The sequence below is a fragment of the Eschrichtius robustus genome, chromosome 3 (genome assembly GCF_028021215.1).
Source record: "Eschrichtius robustus isolate mEscRob2 chromosome 3, mEscRob2.pri, whole genome shotgun sequence".
Classification (NCBI taxonomy): Eukaryota; Metazoa; Chordata; class Mammalia; order Artiodactyla; family Eschrichtiidae; genus Eschrichtius; species Eschrichtius robustus.
The window spans coordinates 32798805-32816982 of NC_090826.1; the positions used below are offsets into that span (position 1 = coordinate 32798805).

General features: G+C 41.7%; 1 protein-coding gene across 1 annotated transcript in view; it reads left to right on the top strand.

Moving 5' to 3' along the window:
• The first annotated feature begins 13259 nt into the window (after window positions 1–13259).
• RLF (RLF zinc finger) overlaps window positions 13260–18178 on the top strand; it is a 78856-nt gene continuing 73937 nt past the window's right edge. The window contains exon 1 of the mRNA XM_068539605.1: window positions 13260–13501. Coding sequence (XP_068395706.1) covers window positions 13265–13501 — 237 coding nt within the window. The 5' untranslated portion in view covers window positions 13260–13264. The remainder of the gene's footprint in view (window positions 13502–18178) is intronic.

Here is an 18178-nt window from a genome sequence, read left to right on the forward strand (position 1 = left end):
GGCTCTAGAGCGCAGACTCAGTAGTTGTGGCGCACGGGCTTAGTTCCTCCGTGGCGTGTGGGATCTTCCCGGACCAGGGCCCGAACCCGTGTCCCTGCATTGGCAGGCGGATTCTTAACCACTGCACCACCACGGAAGCCCCCATGATGCTATTTCTATCAATATTCCATTTTAAAGGTCTGAGACACAAAGAAATTAAGAGACATCTAAGTGCAGAGCCAGAATTTGTATGCATATTTTAAAAATATATATTACTTATTATTTTTCTTGTCTTAGAGAAGGGTCATGTTGAATGATTTGATTTCAAATGTATTGAGCAAATTAATCAAAGATCATTTTATACAGCTGAGTGATACTGGGTCATTAAAGATGTTGCGACTGCATAGTATTTGTTGAATTATTTTTTCTCCATGAATAGGATAAAGCAATCCTATCAAGAACCACTAAACTCCTCATAGCTCTGAAAAGGTCTTTGGAACAAACACCAATGACAGATAAGCTCTCTTTTCCGATGTAATAGCCTTGGGGAAAGTGGACCTGGAGGGTTATTGAGCCTGATCTCTTATGGGTAGAAACAGGGATGTGAGATCTCATAAAATACTGTCTTGGGCTTTTCAACATTCTTTGTTACAGGAATCCAGTACCACTAAGGCATGTCTCAAAAGGGTCCCGAATTTCACGTCTGTGGCTAGTCACGAGCTTTCTAAGGAGACTCTTCAATTATAAGAATGTGTACCAGAGAATACCTTGGCGGTCCAGTGGTTAGGACTCGGTGCTTTCACTGCCATTGCCCGCCTGGGTTTGATCCCTGGTTGGGGAACTAAGGTCCTGCAAGCTGCATGGCATGGCAAAAAAAAAAAAAGGACTCCCCTGGTGGTCCTGTGGCTAAGACTCTGAGCTCCCAATGCAGGGGGCCCGGGTGTGATCCCTGGTCAGGGAACTAGATCCCACATGCCACAACTAAGAGTTCGTCTGCCTCAACTATAGATTCCCGCATGCTACAACTAAAGATCCTGCATGCTGCAGCTAAGACCCAGCACAGCCAAATAAATAAATAAATAAATATTAAAAAAAAAAAGAATGTGTACCATTTCTTTCCATAGAAAAATATTTTTTTGCTTTTTTTTTTTTATGTAAAAAAATCATCCTGGGGACTTCCCTGGTGGCATTGGTTAAGAATCCACCTGCCAGTGCAGGGGACACAGGTTCAAGCCCTGGTCTGGGAAGATCCCACATGCCGTGAAGCATGCCGCAAAGCAACTAAGCCCGTGTGCCACAACTACTGAGCCTGCAAGCCACAACTACTGAAGCCCATGCACCTAGAGCCCATGCTCCACAACAAGAGAAGCCACCACAATAAGAAGCCTGTGCACTGCAATGAAGAGTAGCCCCAGCTCGCCACAACTAGAGAAAGCCTGTGTGCAGCAACAAAGACCCAACGCAGCCAAAAAAAATTTTTTTAATAATAATTAATTAATTAATTTAAAAAATCATCCTGAAATTCATATAGAATCTCAAGGGATTAATTAAAAAATTAATTTAAAAAATCATTAATTTAAAAAATTAATTAATTTAAAAAATCATCCTGAAATTAATTTAAAAAATCATCCTGAAATTCATATAGAATCTCAAGGGATCCCCAATAGCTAAAACAATCTTGAAAAAGAACAAAATTGTAGGTCTCACAGTTCCTGATTTCAAAGCTAATCCAAAGCTACAGTAATCAAAAGAGTGTGGTACTGGCATAAAGACAGACATATGGGCCAATGGACAAGAATAGAGTGCCCAGAAAAAAACCCTTGCATATATGGTCAAACGATTTTTGATAAGAATGGCAAGTCCACTGGATGGAGAGAGGTCATGCTGGAGGCTCTAGGGGAGAATCTGTTCCTTACCTCTTCCAGCTTCTGGTGGCTGCTGATATTCCTTGCCTTGTGGTTACACCCCTCCAGTCTCTCCCTCCTGCCTTGTCATCTTCTTCCATGTTATCCTTCTCCACCTCTTTCTTAAAAGGACACTTGTGATTGCATTTACAGTCCACCTAGATAACCCAGGATAATCTCCCTATCTCAAGATCCATAACTTAATCACATCTGCAAAGATCTTTTTTCCATATACAGTAACATTTACAGGTTCCAAAGATTAGAACCTGATATCTGTGGGGGCCATTATTTAGCTTACTACCTCCTCATTCTTTGACCACTTCCTTTCTTTAATGAGGAACCAGTAACATGCTTTACTGCCCCAGTCATGGGATCAGCTGTTTCTCCAGAAGTTTTTGTTCCTTTTTAGTGAAGAATGATATTTGAAAGTCAAAATGTAGATGCTAGGTGGGCTTATTGCTACTAGGGTGTCATTCTTGTACGTCCTTTCACTAGGACTAGGAAATAGGACACCAACTAGGAAATAACGTATGGGTACACACACACACATACACACACATACACACATACATATTGTGTGCATTCTGAAGTGTTGGGCTGGAGTCAGCTTGTATAGCCAAAAGCCAATAGTTAAATATTCAGGAATTCTGTGAGTGACTGTAAAACTAATGGCAGTTTGAATAAGCTATGGTGGGAATATTTATACCATGGAAATCAGCAAACATTACAAATCAGTGGGTTTTTTTCTTTAAAATCAATGTTTTTTTACAATGAGAAAGCCACTTTACCAGCACACTACTACATATGTATCACACACACATACCCTCTCTCTCTCTTTATACATAATATTTGATATTATATATGTAAGTATACACACACACACAGATACACACACACACATACATACACCCATTGGGCTCACACCTCTACCTCTAATTCTAGTCCAACATCACATAGTTTGTTCTAGTCTTTCCTGTTTCTATATTTGTAACTATCTTCTCCAGTAGTAAGAAACCTGACTCCCATTATTCTCAGTATATTGACTGACTTACTCACTTTCCTGACTGCACGAACCATCTCCTTGGCCCTGTCTCCGCTGACCCTGACCAAGACAACTGCCTCCTTTGCCCTGAGCATGAGGGCCATTTATCTGGCCCTGGACCTACTGGTCCTGACAGACCTTTCAAGCTATACCTAAGCCCCAGCCCTGCCAGCCCAGACCATCGGAATTGCCTCCTTGGCCTGGGCCCCACCTGCCCTAAACTCACCAGCCAAATCTTGACCTTAGCTCCTCATATTTCCTTCTTTGTCTACTCTTCCCATTAAAAATGCTTATTTCCCTATTGTTTTTAAGTGCATGGTGACAAGCCATCAATTTGACTCAGTCATGTGGGTTGCCATCTGGGACATGCTTATAAATAATAAAACATTATTTATTATTTATCTGAACTGGAAATCTAACTGATGTCCTGCATTTTTATTTGCCAAAATCTGGCAATCCTAGTTAGAGAGAACTACAAATAAGCTTCCTTTAATCCTGAAACACCATCTATAACTCAAGACTTCCCTGCCCACGCTGGGCTCCTAGCTCTTCCTGTACTGAGTTCTTTCCACCTCACACTTCTGCTTCAAAGGCACAAGGTGTGCCCCTTTCTATGCTTACTTTCTGTACCACACCTTTTCTCTACGCTTGACCTGCACATATTGCTTTTTCTCCCCTCCAAAGAGCTGTCAGAGTTACAGACAGTTGCACACAGTTTAGTCTACAACTAGAGAATTTAGTTTACTAATTAGTTCATGTGTTTTTATCTCGGAGTACTCATAAAGGAGATGCCATCCTCCAGAAAGCTTTACATAGTTAGCCAGTAATTTGTACACCCACGGCATTCTTTTCATTCCTCTACCAGTATTTTTATCTTCTGTTAACCAAAATTTTAGAAACAAAGACCTGATTGAAATGAAAAGGTGTTTGTTTGTGGTTTGTTAGGACTGCAGCCCAGGAGACACAGATTCAAGAAGCACTTGAATTGTGTTCCACCGAACTACAAAATGAGGGAGGCTTATAAAGGCCAAAACTGCAAGGTTACAGTTAGTTACATGAGTTGTTTATCAAGAATTATAATTGGAGCTGGCAAGCAGTAAGGGTACTTGTTAAGTAAGGATTGGTTGGGATCAGAAATGGTTGCATAGTTACAAGGGAGACCTTGAGACCATAAGGTTGCAGCTGGCAGGTGTTGTTCCGAATACAGCTGGTAGTGTTCTTGGGTCTAGTATGGTTCAGAGAAAGTTCAAGTTCTCAGTGGTGCAGAGAGGTGTCTGTGACCAGATCCTCAATGGCCACCTGACTTCATTTTTGTATGCCTGAACTGTGATTATCCCCATTATAATTTCAATTTGTCATCACTTCTTATATTGAAGACTATCTATTTTATATGTTTGTTGTGGAATTATCTCCAGAGTAGACTGTTCAGTGAAAAAATAAAATAAAATAAGGAGAAGAACTAGAATAAAGGGAATAAAGCTACTGTATGCAAAGCTGTGAATAAAGTATCTCTGAAGGGAATAAATCTACTGTATGCAAAGCTGTGAATAAAGTATCTCTGAAGGGATAAAAATAAACTGTTTTGCAGTGGTGACTTTCAAGGAGGGAAACTATGAGACTGAGAGACAGGGATGTGAGGGAGACACTTTTACTATCTATTCTTTTGTACTAATTTTAAAAACTAAGTGCATATTTTAATTATTCAAAAATATTTAATTTGGCGGGGTGGCGGGGGGGGTATTCCCTGGCCATCCAGTAGTTGGGACTCCTCACTTCCACTGCAGGGGACATGGGTTTGATCCCTGGTTAGGGAACTAAGTTTGCGCATGCCGCGTGGTGAGGCCAAAAAAAAGAGAAAAATATAATTTTTTAAAGGCGAAATTATCTGCTTATGTAGGTGTGCCCCTCCTTAGACAGTAAGCTACTGCTTGAGGTCAGGGACCACGTCCATTTCAATTTGTACTCCAAGAGCCCAGCACTGTGTCTAGGTCAGAGTCAAAATTTTGGCTCTTTATACGTATATAAAAATAGCCTTCCCCCCACTGATTCATTTCCATTGCTATTACTGATATTACCTCAGTTAAATTAAACTGTATTAAATTATTTAATGTCAAACATAAAAATTAATGAATAATAAAAATGATAAATTTCAAATTCAATTATTAAACTAATTTAAATGACATAACTGTTAAAATATAAAGCCTATAAAAACACTGGAATTTTAAAAAAATTAGCTCTATTGAGGAATAGTACACAAACAATAAAACACCCATTTAAGTGGGTTTGATGAATTCTGACAAAGGTATGTACACATGTAATAACCACAATCAAGAGATAAAAAATTTATGTTACCCCAAAAAGTTCTGGGTCCCCCTTCTCAATCAATTTTAACCTCCCACCCTTGGCCACTGGCAACCACTGAATAATCACATTACCATCTATTAATAGATTTCAAATATATTTAACTAAACACATTTAATTTATTAACAGGAAGTCTGTATTTTGCTATTAAATCAAAAAGCAAATGCTGGCCCCCCCACACACAAAAATGCATAGTTTGACCATGTTCTTGTTTCAATTCATTTTTTTTTCTCATTCTTTATGAGAGAGTAAATTTGTCATGTGGCATAAGAAGGAAAAGTGGAAAGGCTGCTGTATCTTCAAGAGCAATAATAACAATTGCTGTTTATTGAGCATCTAATATGCACCAGGCACCATACTGACGCTTTACATGAATCCATTTTCTCATTCCATCCTCACAGCCACCCCAACAGCTGGGTATTCATTATTAAAATCATTTTGCGTGTGGCTTAGAAGTACCGCTGACCTAAACTAAGTATGGTTAACACAAATGTATCACACATTTAACAATACCCCAAATCTCCAAGCTCTAAACAACCCAACACATACTCAAGTAGCAGTAAATCCAGTTAAACCAGGTGCCCTCCCTAGTTCTCAGAAATAACCAGAACTACCACTGTCACTCTGTGGCTCAAGGATTGCTGATCTTGTCCAAGTCTGTGCTGCCCTTTCCTTGACCAGTGAACGTTTCACCTCTGGCCCACTGTCTACGCTGGAGCCAACTCCCACAGGGCTGTGCTGGAGCCCTCCTCCCTCTCCAGGGTGTGAGGGTTGCTCACAAAGATTCTCCAGTAGTCCTGGGATTCTGAATCCACTATCCCAGAAACAAAGGTCTTCTAGGGGGCAGTGTAGATTTACTCTTTGGGCTGACCTAAGGAGGTAGCTCTGCACAAGTTGAAATTCAAGTTCACGTAAAAGATGAAGCTTGAGGCTCAGAGAAGTTAAAAATCTTGGTCAAGATCACCAGCTGGTCAGCAACAGAACTAGGATTCAATCTCAATCTGCCTGACTTTCAGACAACGACTGCTTTTCACTCTGTTGGGCTATCTTCCTGACCATTCTTTAGACTAAAGGGAAAAGGACATAGCAAGTAAGGAGTAATTAAATAAATATATGCGGAGCAACTGCTCTGTGCCAGGCCCCAATCTATGATGTGAACAAAAGAGAAAAGACAGAACTTGTGAGGAGAAATGTTCTTTGGGGAGAACCAGGTCTCAGTTAAAGCAGAGAGGAGACTGATGCGCTAGGGGATTTTGCTGATGAAAAATTACAAGTTCCATGCATTGTAACCCATTCAATCACTCATGAAATATTCAAGCTCACAATGGCCTGGGGCTGTGTTAGGTGCTGAGATGGAGAGGGGAACAAACAGATATGAACACTGTCTGCAAGTTTACAGTCTCGTGGAGGGGGAGGGATAAACAAATAAATGAACACTCACATGTATAATTACAGATTGTGGTTAAGTGCTATGAAGGGAAAAGAACAGGTTGCTAGAAGAGAGAAAAGAAAGGAACCTACTTTAAAAGAAGAACCCCAAAGATTGAGAAGGCACTGGACAGGTGAAGAATGTTTCAGAGAGAACAACAAGTACAAAGGCCCTGAGGTAATAAAAAATGAGGGCTTGAGGAGTTGAAGGAAGGCCAGTGTAGCTGGGGCCGCTCAACCATCACTGGATGATACTGTGTCTCAGTTCCATTTAGGGCAAGTGGGAGGGAGTTCCAGGAAGAGGTGACAGATTGAGCAAAGACACAAAGGCAGGAAAACTATAAAGTGCGGTGGAGTGGTGACATGTTTGGGGAGCTAACAAGCAACTCCGTGCTCTTAGGAGTAGCAAGCGGTTGAACTTAAAAGCCAGGTTGAGTATTTTTATTCTATTTGAAGCAAGAAGGGGCTAACATGTTTAAGCAATGGAGGTAAATTTAAGAAGATGGTCAGGGAGTAAGTGGATGACCTGGAAACAGCGATATCCCTTGGAGCGCTCTTGCAATAGCCCAAGCAAGAGGAAAGTAAGACTTGCCTAAGGGTAGGTGGTACAATGAAGGAACTGCCCCTTCCTTATATCCAACAGATATAAAATTCCCCAAAAGGAAGAGCAAAGAAGAGTTCTCCAGGGGAAATCTCTGGCAGGAGGGAAAAGGTTGAAACAGTGTCTGTGAGGTTTTCAGAGTTTCCACCTCCTTTGGAGGTTCTCTACCTTTGAGGCCCCTGACTCTTCATCAAAACACAGCAACAAAGCCTCCTAGCAAGGAATACCTAAGTTCCTGGGGTTCCTGTGAGCTGATGAGAGCAAGTCCAAAGGAGAGGGCCTGGGAAGGAGTGGTGACAGTCATGGGGGATAATCACTCAAAAGGAGGTTCTAGGGTATAAATACTGCTACCTCACGTGGCAGCTACTCCCTCCCACCAAGCTCTTCTTAGACCTTTAGAAGATATGTTCTCCTTCCCTGGGCATGGCTAAGTGGAAATAGGTCAGACATGGGTGGAAGAAAATTTCCTATGGACAAATTGGTAGGATTTGGCATCTAACCTGATTAGATTTTGAGGAAAGGAAAGAGAGAATAGAAAATAATTATGAGAGAAGCCTGGGTGTTGGAACAGGGGTGACTTAAGATCTTCTAGCTGCCTTTACACTGATTCTTACCCTCCGTAAGCAACCTTCTGATGCTAATATTTTTCCCAAGCCAACTTTTCTATAGGTATGCCATTATATTTCTTAGGATAAATTAGTAAATTGGGCTCTTGTGATTTAATCACCACCTAGGTGGAATGACAGAATCAAGTTCTTGAATTTGCAAGTCAGAAATTCTAGCCTGGGACTTCCCTGGTGGCACAGTGGTTAAGAGCTCGCCTGCCGGTGTGGGGGACGCGAGTTTGATCCCTGGTCCAGGAAGATCCCACATGCCATGGAGCAACTAAGCCCGTCCGCCACAACTACTGAGCCCGTGCGTCACAACTACTGAAGCCCGCGCACCTAGAGCCTGTGCTCCGCAGCAAGAGAAGCCACCACAATGAGAAGCCTGCGCGCTGCAACGAAGAGTAGCCCCTGCTCGCCGCAACTAGAGAAAGCACACGTGCAGCAACCTCACATCCCCTTATAGCACAACCCCATTTTTATGCCCATTTTCACAGAAAAATTTTCTCAAAGGGGTTAATTCTCCCCACCCTATCCCTTTGCTTTTCACTTCTTCTTGAATTAATTCTTCAACCCTCTCTAGTCAGGGTCCATACCAGACAGCCACAGAAACTTCTGTAGTCAAGGTTATCAACAATACTCATGATGTCGTATCAAATGATCACTTTCTGTCCTCATCTTACCCAAACTCTTGTTAACGGTCTACACCGCTGACTATTCTCTTCCTGCTACTTTATTCTTTTGTCCTCAGAAATATCACATTCCTCTGGTTTTCCCTCCACCTCTTTGGTTGCTTCTTCTCAACATTCTTTGCTGGCTGGATCCTATTCTTCTGACATGTCGATCTTGGAGTGGTCCAGGACTCTCTTTTTTCTGTTTGAGGTCACAAACTGTCAACTCATCACCCAAACTGAACTCACAGGTGGGTATTATATGTCCTGCAGTTTTTAAAATGGGGATTTGTGTTTAAAAAAAAACAAAACAAGCCCATATTTCCAATTTCTCTTGGAGAATTAGAAGATCTAGCAAAATAGGGTTTGCATTCTCACACTGCTGTAATTTGCTGGAGCTGAGTACCTTCTGCCTGGGTCATTTCTTTTTGTGTGTGTGGTTTAAACAGCAGAAATTTATTTTCTCACAGTTATAGAGTCTTTAAACCCAAGATCAAGATGTCAGCAGGATTGGTTTCTTCTGAGGCCTCTCTCCTTGGCTTCCAGATGGTCACCTTCTCACTGTGTCCTCACATGGTCTTTCATCTGTGCACGTGGATCCCTGGTGCCTTTGCATCCAAATTTCCTCTTCTTATAAAGACACTGGTCAGATTGGGTTAATATCATACTTTGTAACAGTCAGATTGAATTAGTACCCTAACAACCTCACTTTAACTTAATTGTCTCTTTAAAGGCTCTGTCTTCAAAAACAGTAACATTCTGAGTTACTGGGGGTTAGGGTTTCAACATTATCAATTTTAGGGGGCAAAATTCAGCCCATAACATCTTTATGATCTTTGTTGATTATAAAAGTAATCCATGCTTTTTTTAAATCAAATTATACAGAAATGTGTAAGTAGAAAGCCAAAGTCTCCTGTCATCTCACTTCTCATGACAATATCTCCCAACAGTTAGGCATAATCAGTGTTTCTTGAAAGAAGGAGTGAGTGAGCATGGGGTGGGCTTCATATTACACCTGAAAAAAATGAGGCACCGAAGAGGCTAAGCAACTTTTTCTAGGTTATAAAACTTGTTAATGAAAAGAGAACCAGGACTTCCCTGGTGGTGTAGTGGTTAAGAATCCACCTGCCGATTCAGGGGACAGGGTTCGAGCCCTGGTCCGGGACATCCCACATGCCGCAGAGCAACTAAGCCCGTTCGCCACAACTACTGAGCCTGCGCGCCACAACTACTGAAGGCTGTGCACCTAGAACCCATGCTCCGCAACAAGAGAAGCCACCGCAATGAGAAGCTCGCGCACTGCAGCAAAGAGTAGCCCTCTCTTGCCACAACTAGAGAAAGACCACGCACAGCAATGAAGACCCAATGTAGCCAAAAAATAACTAAATAAAATAAATTTTTTAAAAAAAGCGAACCATACCCAGTTCTACTAATTTCTCATCCAACGTTCTTTCTACTATCTTATGCTACTCCTTTTTTATATTTGTTGTAATTTTTGAATAAAGACGTGTTCCTCATTTTTAATGTTAAAGTGGGTAAGTTGAAGATTTTATATTTCTCTTTAAAAGTTACCAAACTTGGGAATTCCCTGGCATGCCTGGGTCATTCCTTAACCAGTTCACTACTTCCAAACATCTGATATCCAGACAGCTTTACTCATTTAGGTCACCTGTCTAAGTCATGTAGGAATATGAGCTTATGATGCCTGATTTACCTTTCCCCAGGTAATCTCATCTAGTCCCACTTAAATACCATAAACTTTTACATTTTCTTCTTTTGTTTAACAAATATTGATTGCCCGCATGCCAGGAACTACCTTACCAGACACTAGGGATATAGCATTGAGTAAAATAAGTTATCCTACTTTCAAAGAACTTACCTTCTAGCAGGTGAGACACACAAAATAGTGATAATGTAAAGCCAATTAATATGAACAAAATAAAAAGAGAGCAAGGGATAGAGAAGGCTATTTTAGACAGGGTCATCTGCCCCTGTGAGGTCATACTTGAACCTGAACGAAATGAAAAAAAGGAAGGATTCCCCAGAGAGAGGAAACAGTAGGTACAAAAGTCATGGAGCTTGTCTGTCTTGTTTAAGAATGGCAAGGTCAGTGTGTGGCTGGAGCCCAATGAGTGAGGTGAAGTGGTGGGAAGAGCATTTGGAGAGGTAACAGGGCAAATACAGATAGGACTTTGTAGGTTCTGGTAAGGATGATGGGTAGCCACTAGAATGTTCTGAGCAGGGGGGAGTGACGTGATCTGAACTATGTTTTGTTTTGTTTTTAATTTATTTTGGTTGCACTGGGTCTTAGTTGTGTCCGGCAGGCTCCTTAGTTGTGGCTTACCAGCTCCTTTAGTTGTGGCATGTGTACTCCTTAGTTGCGGCTCATGGGTTCCTTAGTTGTGGCATGCGAACTCTTAGTTGCAGCATGCATATGGGATCTAGTTCCCTGACCGGGGATCAAACCCGTGTCCCGTGTATTGGAAGGTGGATTCTTCACCACTGCACCACCAGGGAAGTCCCTGAACTATGTTTTAAAAGGAGTTATGTGGCTATCCTGTGGAGAACTGACTGGAGGAGGGCAAGAATAGAAATAGCTGGTTCACTGAAAAGGTTATTACCTAAGTTTAGATGGGAGGTATTAGTGGAGGGGTCTAGGGTGCTATATCTTGAGGAGGTGAGAAAGGGTCAGATTTGAGAATATATTTTCAATTTAGAGCTGGGATTAGCTATGGAGTGTGAGAAAATGGAGTTGAGCACGAATCCAACGTCTTTGGCTTAAGCACCTGAATGAATAGAGGGGTCACTTACTGAGACAGGAGCAGTTTTGACATGTTTTCTTGTGAGATGACTACTAGATTGCCAAAGGAGATAGTTAGGGGGCAGAGGCTGGATTACAGGGCAGTGGTGATAGCATGTCCACCTCTATTATTTGTAGGGCCTGGAAGCATGAGCATAAATGGAGGCACACACACCATATGTCTAACTATTTAGAGTTACAACCAAGCTAACAACACACTCTTAGATAAAACACGTTCTATCCCTCTAACTTAATAAATGCACCGTTACAACCATGAAATTATAAAAGATACATTACAAAACTGTAATATTTTTGTGTGTGTGACTGAAAATTGGCAAAATATCAAAGATGACTGAATTTAATTTTTATACATTTCTGGGTGCTCTATTGATCGGCCAGGGATTTTTTAAAATATAAATTTATTTATTTTATTTATTTATTTGTGGCTGCATTGGCTTGCTGCGAGCGGGCTTTCTCTAGTTGCAGCGAGCGGGGGCTACTCTTGGTTGTGGTGCGCAGGCTTCGCATTGCGGTGGCTTCTCTTGTTGCGGAGCACGGGCTCTAGGCGCGCGGGCTTCAGTAGTTGTGGCACGTGGGCTCAGTAGTTGTGGTTCACAGACTCTAGAGCACAGGCTCAGTAGTTGTGGCGCTCAGGCTTAGCTGCTCCGCGGCATGTGGGATCTTCCCGGACCAGGGCTCGAACCTGCATTGGCAGTTGGATTCTTAACCATGGCGCCACCAGGGAAGTCCATGTGCATCTTTAATTTTACTAAGTATTACACATTCTTCTCCTAAATGATGTACCAATTTATACTTCCACCAGCAGTACATAAGTTCCATTTTCCTAACTCCTAACACATGGTACTAATTTAAAATTTCTGCCAATCTGATGGGTATGAAATTATATCTCACTGTTGTTTTAATTTGTACTTTGATAGTTACAGTAAAGTTAAATATCTTGTCATGGGTTTATTGGCCATTTGGGTTTCTTTTTTTGGTGATCTACCTCAATAACCTTTCTCTACTTTTCTATTGGATTGTTTGCTTTTTTCCTTTTGATTTTGGGAACTTCTTGGGATACTAATCCTTTGATGGCTATATATATGGTGAATATTGTCTAGTCTTTGGCTTGTCGTTGTGTGCCATCTTTTAAAACTTCTGTTATTACAGAATTAACAAATTTTAATGCAGTAAAACTAACAATATTTTGCCTTATGGTGTGTGCTTTTTGGATCTTATTTAAGAAATTCTTCTCTATTTTGATATCATAAAGATATTTATATTTTCTTTACTCCATCCAGCATTTATTTTTTGGATATGCTTTGAGGTAAAAATCCAATTTAATTTTTTTTTTCCCTTTTGGAAAAAAATGTTCCAGCGCCATTTATTGAAAAGTTCACCCTTTACCTACTGACTTGTAATGCCCTCTCTATTATAAACCACGTTCCCATGGGCTAGTCTTCATTTCGGCCTCACAACCTCCACAGGCTTGCTTATTTTTCCTCTACTGGGGATGCTTCCCTTTAACGCTCTTCTCAGGGCTGCATCTCTCTCGTTCTTCAGATCGCAGCTCAAATGTCATTCCCCCATAACTAGATTATATCTACAAGTATGTCCGTCTCGGTGACCCCACGACTCCAAAAGGTCTGGAAGGACTGCAGTGGGCAAGAGCCCCTGGTCAGCTGTTGCCTGGCTGTTGCCCAGGCGGCTGTCGCGGAGGCCGCGGAGGGGAGGAGCACCCCGAGTTCCAGTGACGGAATCCAACGGGCGCCGGCGGCGCCCAGGGGTGCGTCACAGAGCGCGGTCGACCGGGGGCGGGTCCAGGCCTGAGTCACGTGGCTTGGTTGCCTACGCGCTGCTGGGCCGTGGGAAGATGGCGGACGGAAAGGGAGACGCCGCCGCCGCCGCCGGGGCTGGGGCTGAGGCTCCGGCGGGAGTCGGAGCCGGAGACGGAACCGAGACAGAGTCCATGGCTCGGGGTCATAGCCCTGCATCTCCGGCGCCGGGAGTCTCAGGGCTGCGACCGTGTCTGTGGCAGCTGGAGACAGAGCTGAGGGAGCAGGAGGTGTCGGAGGTCTCATCTTTGAACTACTGCCGGAGCTTCTGCCAGGTGAGGGGCGGACTGGCTGGCTGAGGGCGGCGGGGCGGGGAGGCCAGGGGAAGAGGCCCCGGACCCGTTGCTGCAGCCGGGGCCGGACTGAAAGGCGCCACCTCCATGTCTTGCCGCGCCCCCGGGCCGGGAAGGCCCAGTTCGGAAGCCCGACCGCTGGCCCCCCTCAGCCGCTGCCCGACTTCGGCCACCGCCAGGGCGGGTTGCGCTGGATTAGACCGAGAGCCCGAAGGGCGCCGGCAGCTCCTTGGAAGGGCCGTGCCCTGTCGTCGTTGCCTGTCCCCCCGGCTGGTGGTTGGAGCGCCATTGCCTCCTGAGGGATTGATTGCTCGTTCCTTCCCGGAGATGCTTTTTTGAGTAGAGTGCAGATCTCCAGATTGGAAAACCTGGGTTTTCCTAAATAATCCGGAGATATATGTTGGGGCCAGAGACTTATGTTTGGAGTCAACGTCTTCTGGGCCCCTAAAAGGTATGACAGTTGGCTTTGAAAGGCGTCTAGGGCTTTCTGCTTAAGGATTGTGGAGCTGGTTGGTTGTTTGGTTTTTGCTGCCTTTTTGGGGGGGGGCATCAAAGCTGTTTTATCGCCTCTTCTATATTCCTTTGAGAATTGTGCTGCCAGAAATGAGGCTCGTGATCCTTGTAGTGGTTATTAGGCGCTTTGAGTAGAAGAGGGTTGGGAAAGATGAGGAGTGTGGTCTCTTTTGGCAGTTCTGTCACCATTTCTGTGCCGTAGTAGGTCCTAAACCTATGATTACGTATTTCTTGGTATGCTTAGTTTCGTTTCCAGGATCACGCTGAGATTTTTCTTTATAAATTTAAAGATGTGCCATTATTATTTCTACGTCTGCTTGTTTGTTCTAATCAGGTTTTGGAGCCGCCCCCTGCTTCTCACCTGGTGCACCTTAGAAAATGCAAAATAATCGTTGGCACTTGGGCTCTTAATGAGTAGTTGAGTGTGCTGAATAAATTGCGGTGTTCCAAAGTTATAATTTTGTGGGACAATTTGCTCTGTTGGTCCGGAGAAGAATCAGAAATTGACTTGATTGAATGTTTTTCTCCCTCCTCTCTGCTGAGCCAGAAGCACTTCATCTCTGAATGGATTTTGTCCTTGCTAATCTTTTCCATACATTGTATCACTCCAGTTTTTATGTCTATAATCCTCAGCCTTTCCCTGAACTCTTAAGTACTAAGGTGTTCTTTGCTTCTTCACTAGCAGTGAACATTCTTAGTACACATATTTACTCTACAAACTTTTACTGACTCCATAGGATGGTGCCAAACACTTTACCAAGTGCTGAGGAAACATAAATAAGACTGCACTTACCCTTGATGAGCTTACGGTTGGGAGGCGGTAGTGGAAATAACAGTATTGCCAATGCAGTTTTGGTAATGATGGAAGAGGAGGCGTTGTACAAATACTGGGAGAGGCCAATTTAGATGGGGTGGCCTGGGAAGGCCCTATGGCTGAAGGGATGAAAATGAATCTTGAATATCGGGGAAGGGGGTGGTATTCCAGTGTCAAAGGTAGAGATGAGAAGGAAAACAGTGCTGTGGGAGAAGAGGGAGCTAATTGGACCCGGATTAGTGAGGAGGAGAGCAGAAAAACTGTTGGTTTTGGGTAAGCCTCCTAAGCTTGCGTTGTCTTCCTAGAAGAATAGCAAGAATGGATATAACCCATCAAATTGAAGCTTGTCGGAGGATAACATATATATATATATTCTGCTTTATGCCTACTGCTGGCAGCTCTGATTTTATTTTAACTGAATTTTAATGTATTGAGTCTTAGTGATACTTAGATATGTGAGGGCACAGAAGAATTTTAAAAAGAAAGTACTTTTGTAATTTGTCTTTTTTATGAAGTTCTTTTTTTTGGCCTGAAATTTTCCCAAAACAATTTTTTGCACTAATAAAATAAAAGGAGTATCTGTGACGGTATGTTGTAATAGAAAGCACATTGGATTGCAAGTTAGTTGGGTCTTAATTGTGACTCTACCACTTACTAGCTAATAACCTGGGACAAACTATGACTGTGAGACTATGTTTTGTTTTCTGACCTTTATATTGTAGTGCTTTATACGAACAGTAGACAGAAAGTTTATATGCAACTCTTCACAGTATTTATCACAATATTTTTGTCACATTTTCCCCATAGCCCAGATAAAATCAATAGGGTATTCTTTCTTACCAGATACAGAAAAGTTTTAAAAAATTTTATGATGAAGTAGGAATAATTTCACTATCCAAATTTGGTTGACTAGCTTTTGGTTTCACATTTGAAAGGCAGAATAAAATTTATTCATCTACTGATTGTGTGTGTGTGCCTGACATTGCATTAAGTGCTGGAGATAGGAGCCTGTCCTGCAGGAGCACCTAATGAATGTGTAGAGAGATGTAGTTGTATTACATTATCATAAAGGCCTGACCTGTACTCTCTGGGATGCTTAACTGCCACAAAATTATTTACATCATGTGTTTAGTATAGAGATATTGTCTTAAGGACTTATATACTGTGCCAAGTAGATCCCTCCTGCAACAGGCTGGGACCGTATTCTCTCTAGCTCTTGCAGCACTTAAAAGAAATGGCTCTGTCTTTGGAATTGCACCAAATCAAGAAATAAACTAACATATGAAAGGATAGAGAAGCTTGTTTGATTCTGGGCATGTTTTCAATTTTCAGAAGTTTGTGAAGATGATCAAAATGAAACTTCAGAAGTAATAGTTACTAAGAAAATGATATTTAGATGAAGTTGTAGTCAGTGAAAATTTGTATTCAGTGATTATGGAATGTGTGTGTGTGTGTGTTTTTTCTTCCCCTTCCCTCAGTTCCTTTTCTGAAAACATTGTCTGCCAGACAGACAGTGTGGATAAGATTAACTCCAGAAAACAGTCTTTCTTTGTTTTGCTGAAAAATTGATGATATCCTCTCAAATTCTTGCTATATTTTGGGAACCCAGATTCCTGAAGTTTTCCAACTGGTTGTTGTATTTGTAACACAAATTTTGAACACTTTTAAAGTAGACTTCATTAACAACTTGAAATTATACTTTGAGACTATCAAGCAGAGTAGTTTTATGAGTAAACCTTGTTTATGAGACACTTTGAGTTCTGGAACTAACAGTGACTTTGTAGATTTTTAAATGTTAAATTAGGTAAGTACTGAATGTATTTCATTTTTCCCTAGATTAGTGATTGAGTTCAAAGGGCCTAAATCAGATGGGCATACTGGCTTTACATTTAAACTAGCTGTGTGACCTTGGCGCATGTTATTTTCTTTAAACCTTAGTTTTCTCATTTGCAAATGGAATAATAACAGTACTTACTGTTCTCTATGTAAATACACTGTTGTGTGGACTAAATAAAACAATCTCTGTAAAAAACAGTGACCTCAGAATTATCTGAGTTATCCAGATTTCTTGGAATAAAAAGTCTTAACAGCCTTGCCCCCAGCTTACTTTTCAGCTCTTACCTAGCCTATCCCATCACCCCAGTTCTACTGTTACTTATTCAAGAGTACTTTACTTGGAGTTCATGGATCAAAGTGGGCTCTCAGTTACTCCTATGATTAAATTTTGCCTGTGAATTTCCAGGTGCATTAGTTTGGAAAAGATGATCTTAATTTTCATTGGATTCTTCAAGATCCAAGACACATGTTAGGTTTTCAGTAAATATTTCCCAAGTGACTGATCTACAAAAGGATGGAATTACTACTTTAACAAAAGCTCAGCTCATTAAGCATTTTTATGTCTTTCCCTTTCATTGTGCTGTTCTATCCTTTTCTCTCATTTTCTGCATGGCAAGTTTTCCTTCTCTAGGGCCCAGTGCAAATGTCACCTTGTCTGTGAAGCTTTCTTTGATTTTACTAGATAGATTTCCTCTTAGTTGTTTGTGTTCTTTTGACACTTTGCACATACCTATGGTTTTAACTCCTTTCCTTGCTGTCACCGTCTTAGTTCAGGCTTCATAATGTCTTTTTGCAGCAACTCGTCACTGATCTTTCTTGCCTTCTTACTGGCCTTATCAGCAATGCATTTTGGTGTTCCTTTTAAATTATAAACATAATCTTGTTAGTCACTTTATTCCCTAAAATTCTTCAATGGTTTTTTCCCCAAAGGCAAGATAAAATTCACACTTATCAGCCTGGCATGCAAAGCCTTTTAGGATCTGGACTTGCTCTACCCCTTACACCCAACTTTTTTTTTTTTTTGTCTACCTTCATCCCAGTTTTCATCTCTCAGTCCACTTGATTAACCCGAGTCACCCCTTCCTCATCTGCTTATTTATCCTTTAAGATCTGGCTCAAATAATAAGTTTTTTAGAGCATTTTCTGATTTCAGCAGACAGAATGAGGTGATTCTTTCACTTAGAATATGTACTCCAGTAGCATCTTGTACATCGGCATGGTACCTGAATGTTTTTGTCCATGTTTATCTCTTGTATTGACTAGTAAGCCAACGAGTCTTTGTTGTATACCTGGTACCTAGCAATTAATACAATGCCTGGCCCACAAAACTAATCTGTTGAATGAATTATATTGTAGGAACTTCATAATATACTCAAGAGATGAGTACTTCAAAAGAAACACCTAATGTAAAATCTAGTATGTTAAAAGGCAGTTTTACCATAAGAAATTCCTGTAAAGGAACAGGATAGGAGATTTTGGTCCTTTCTTCGAGACAA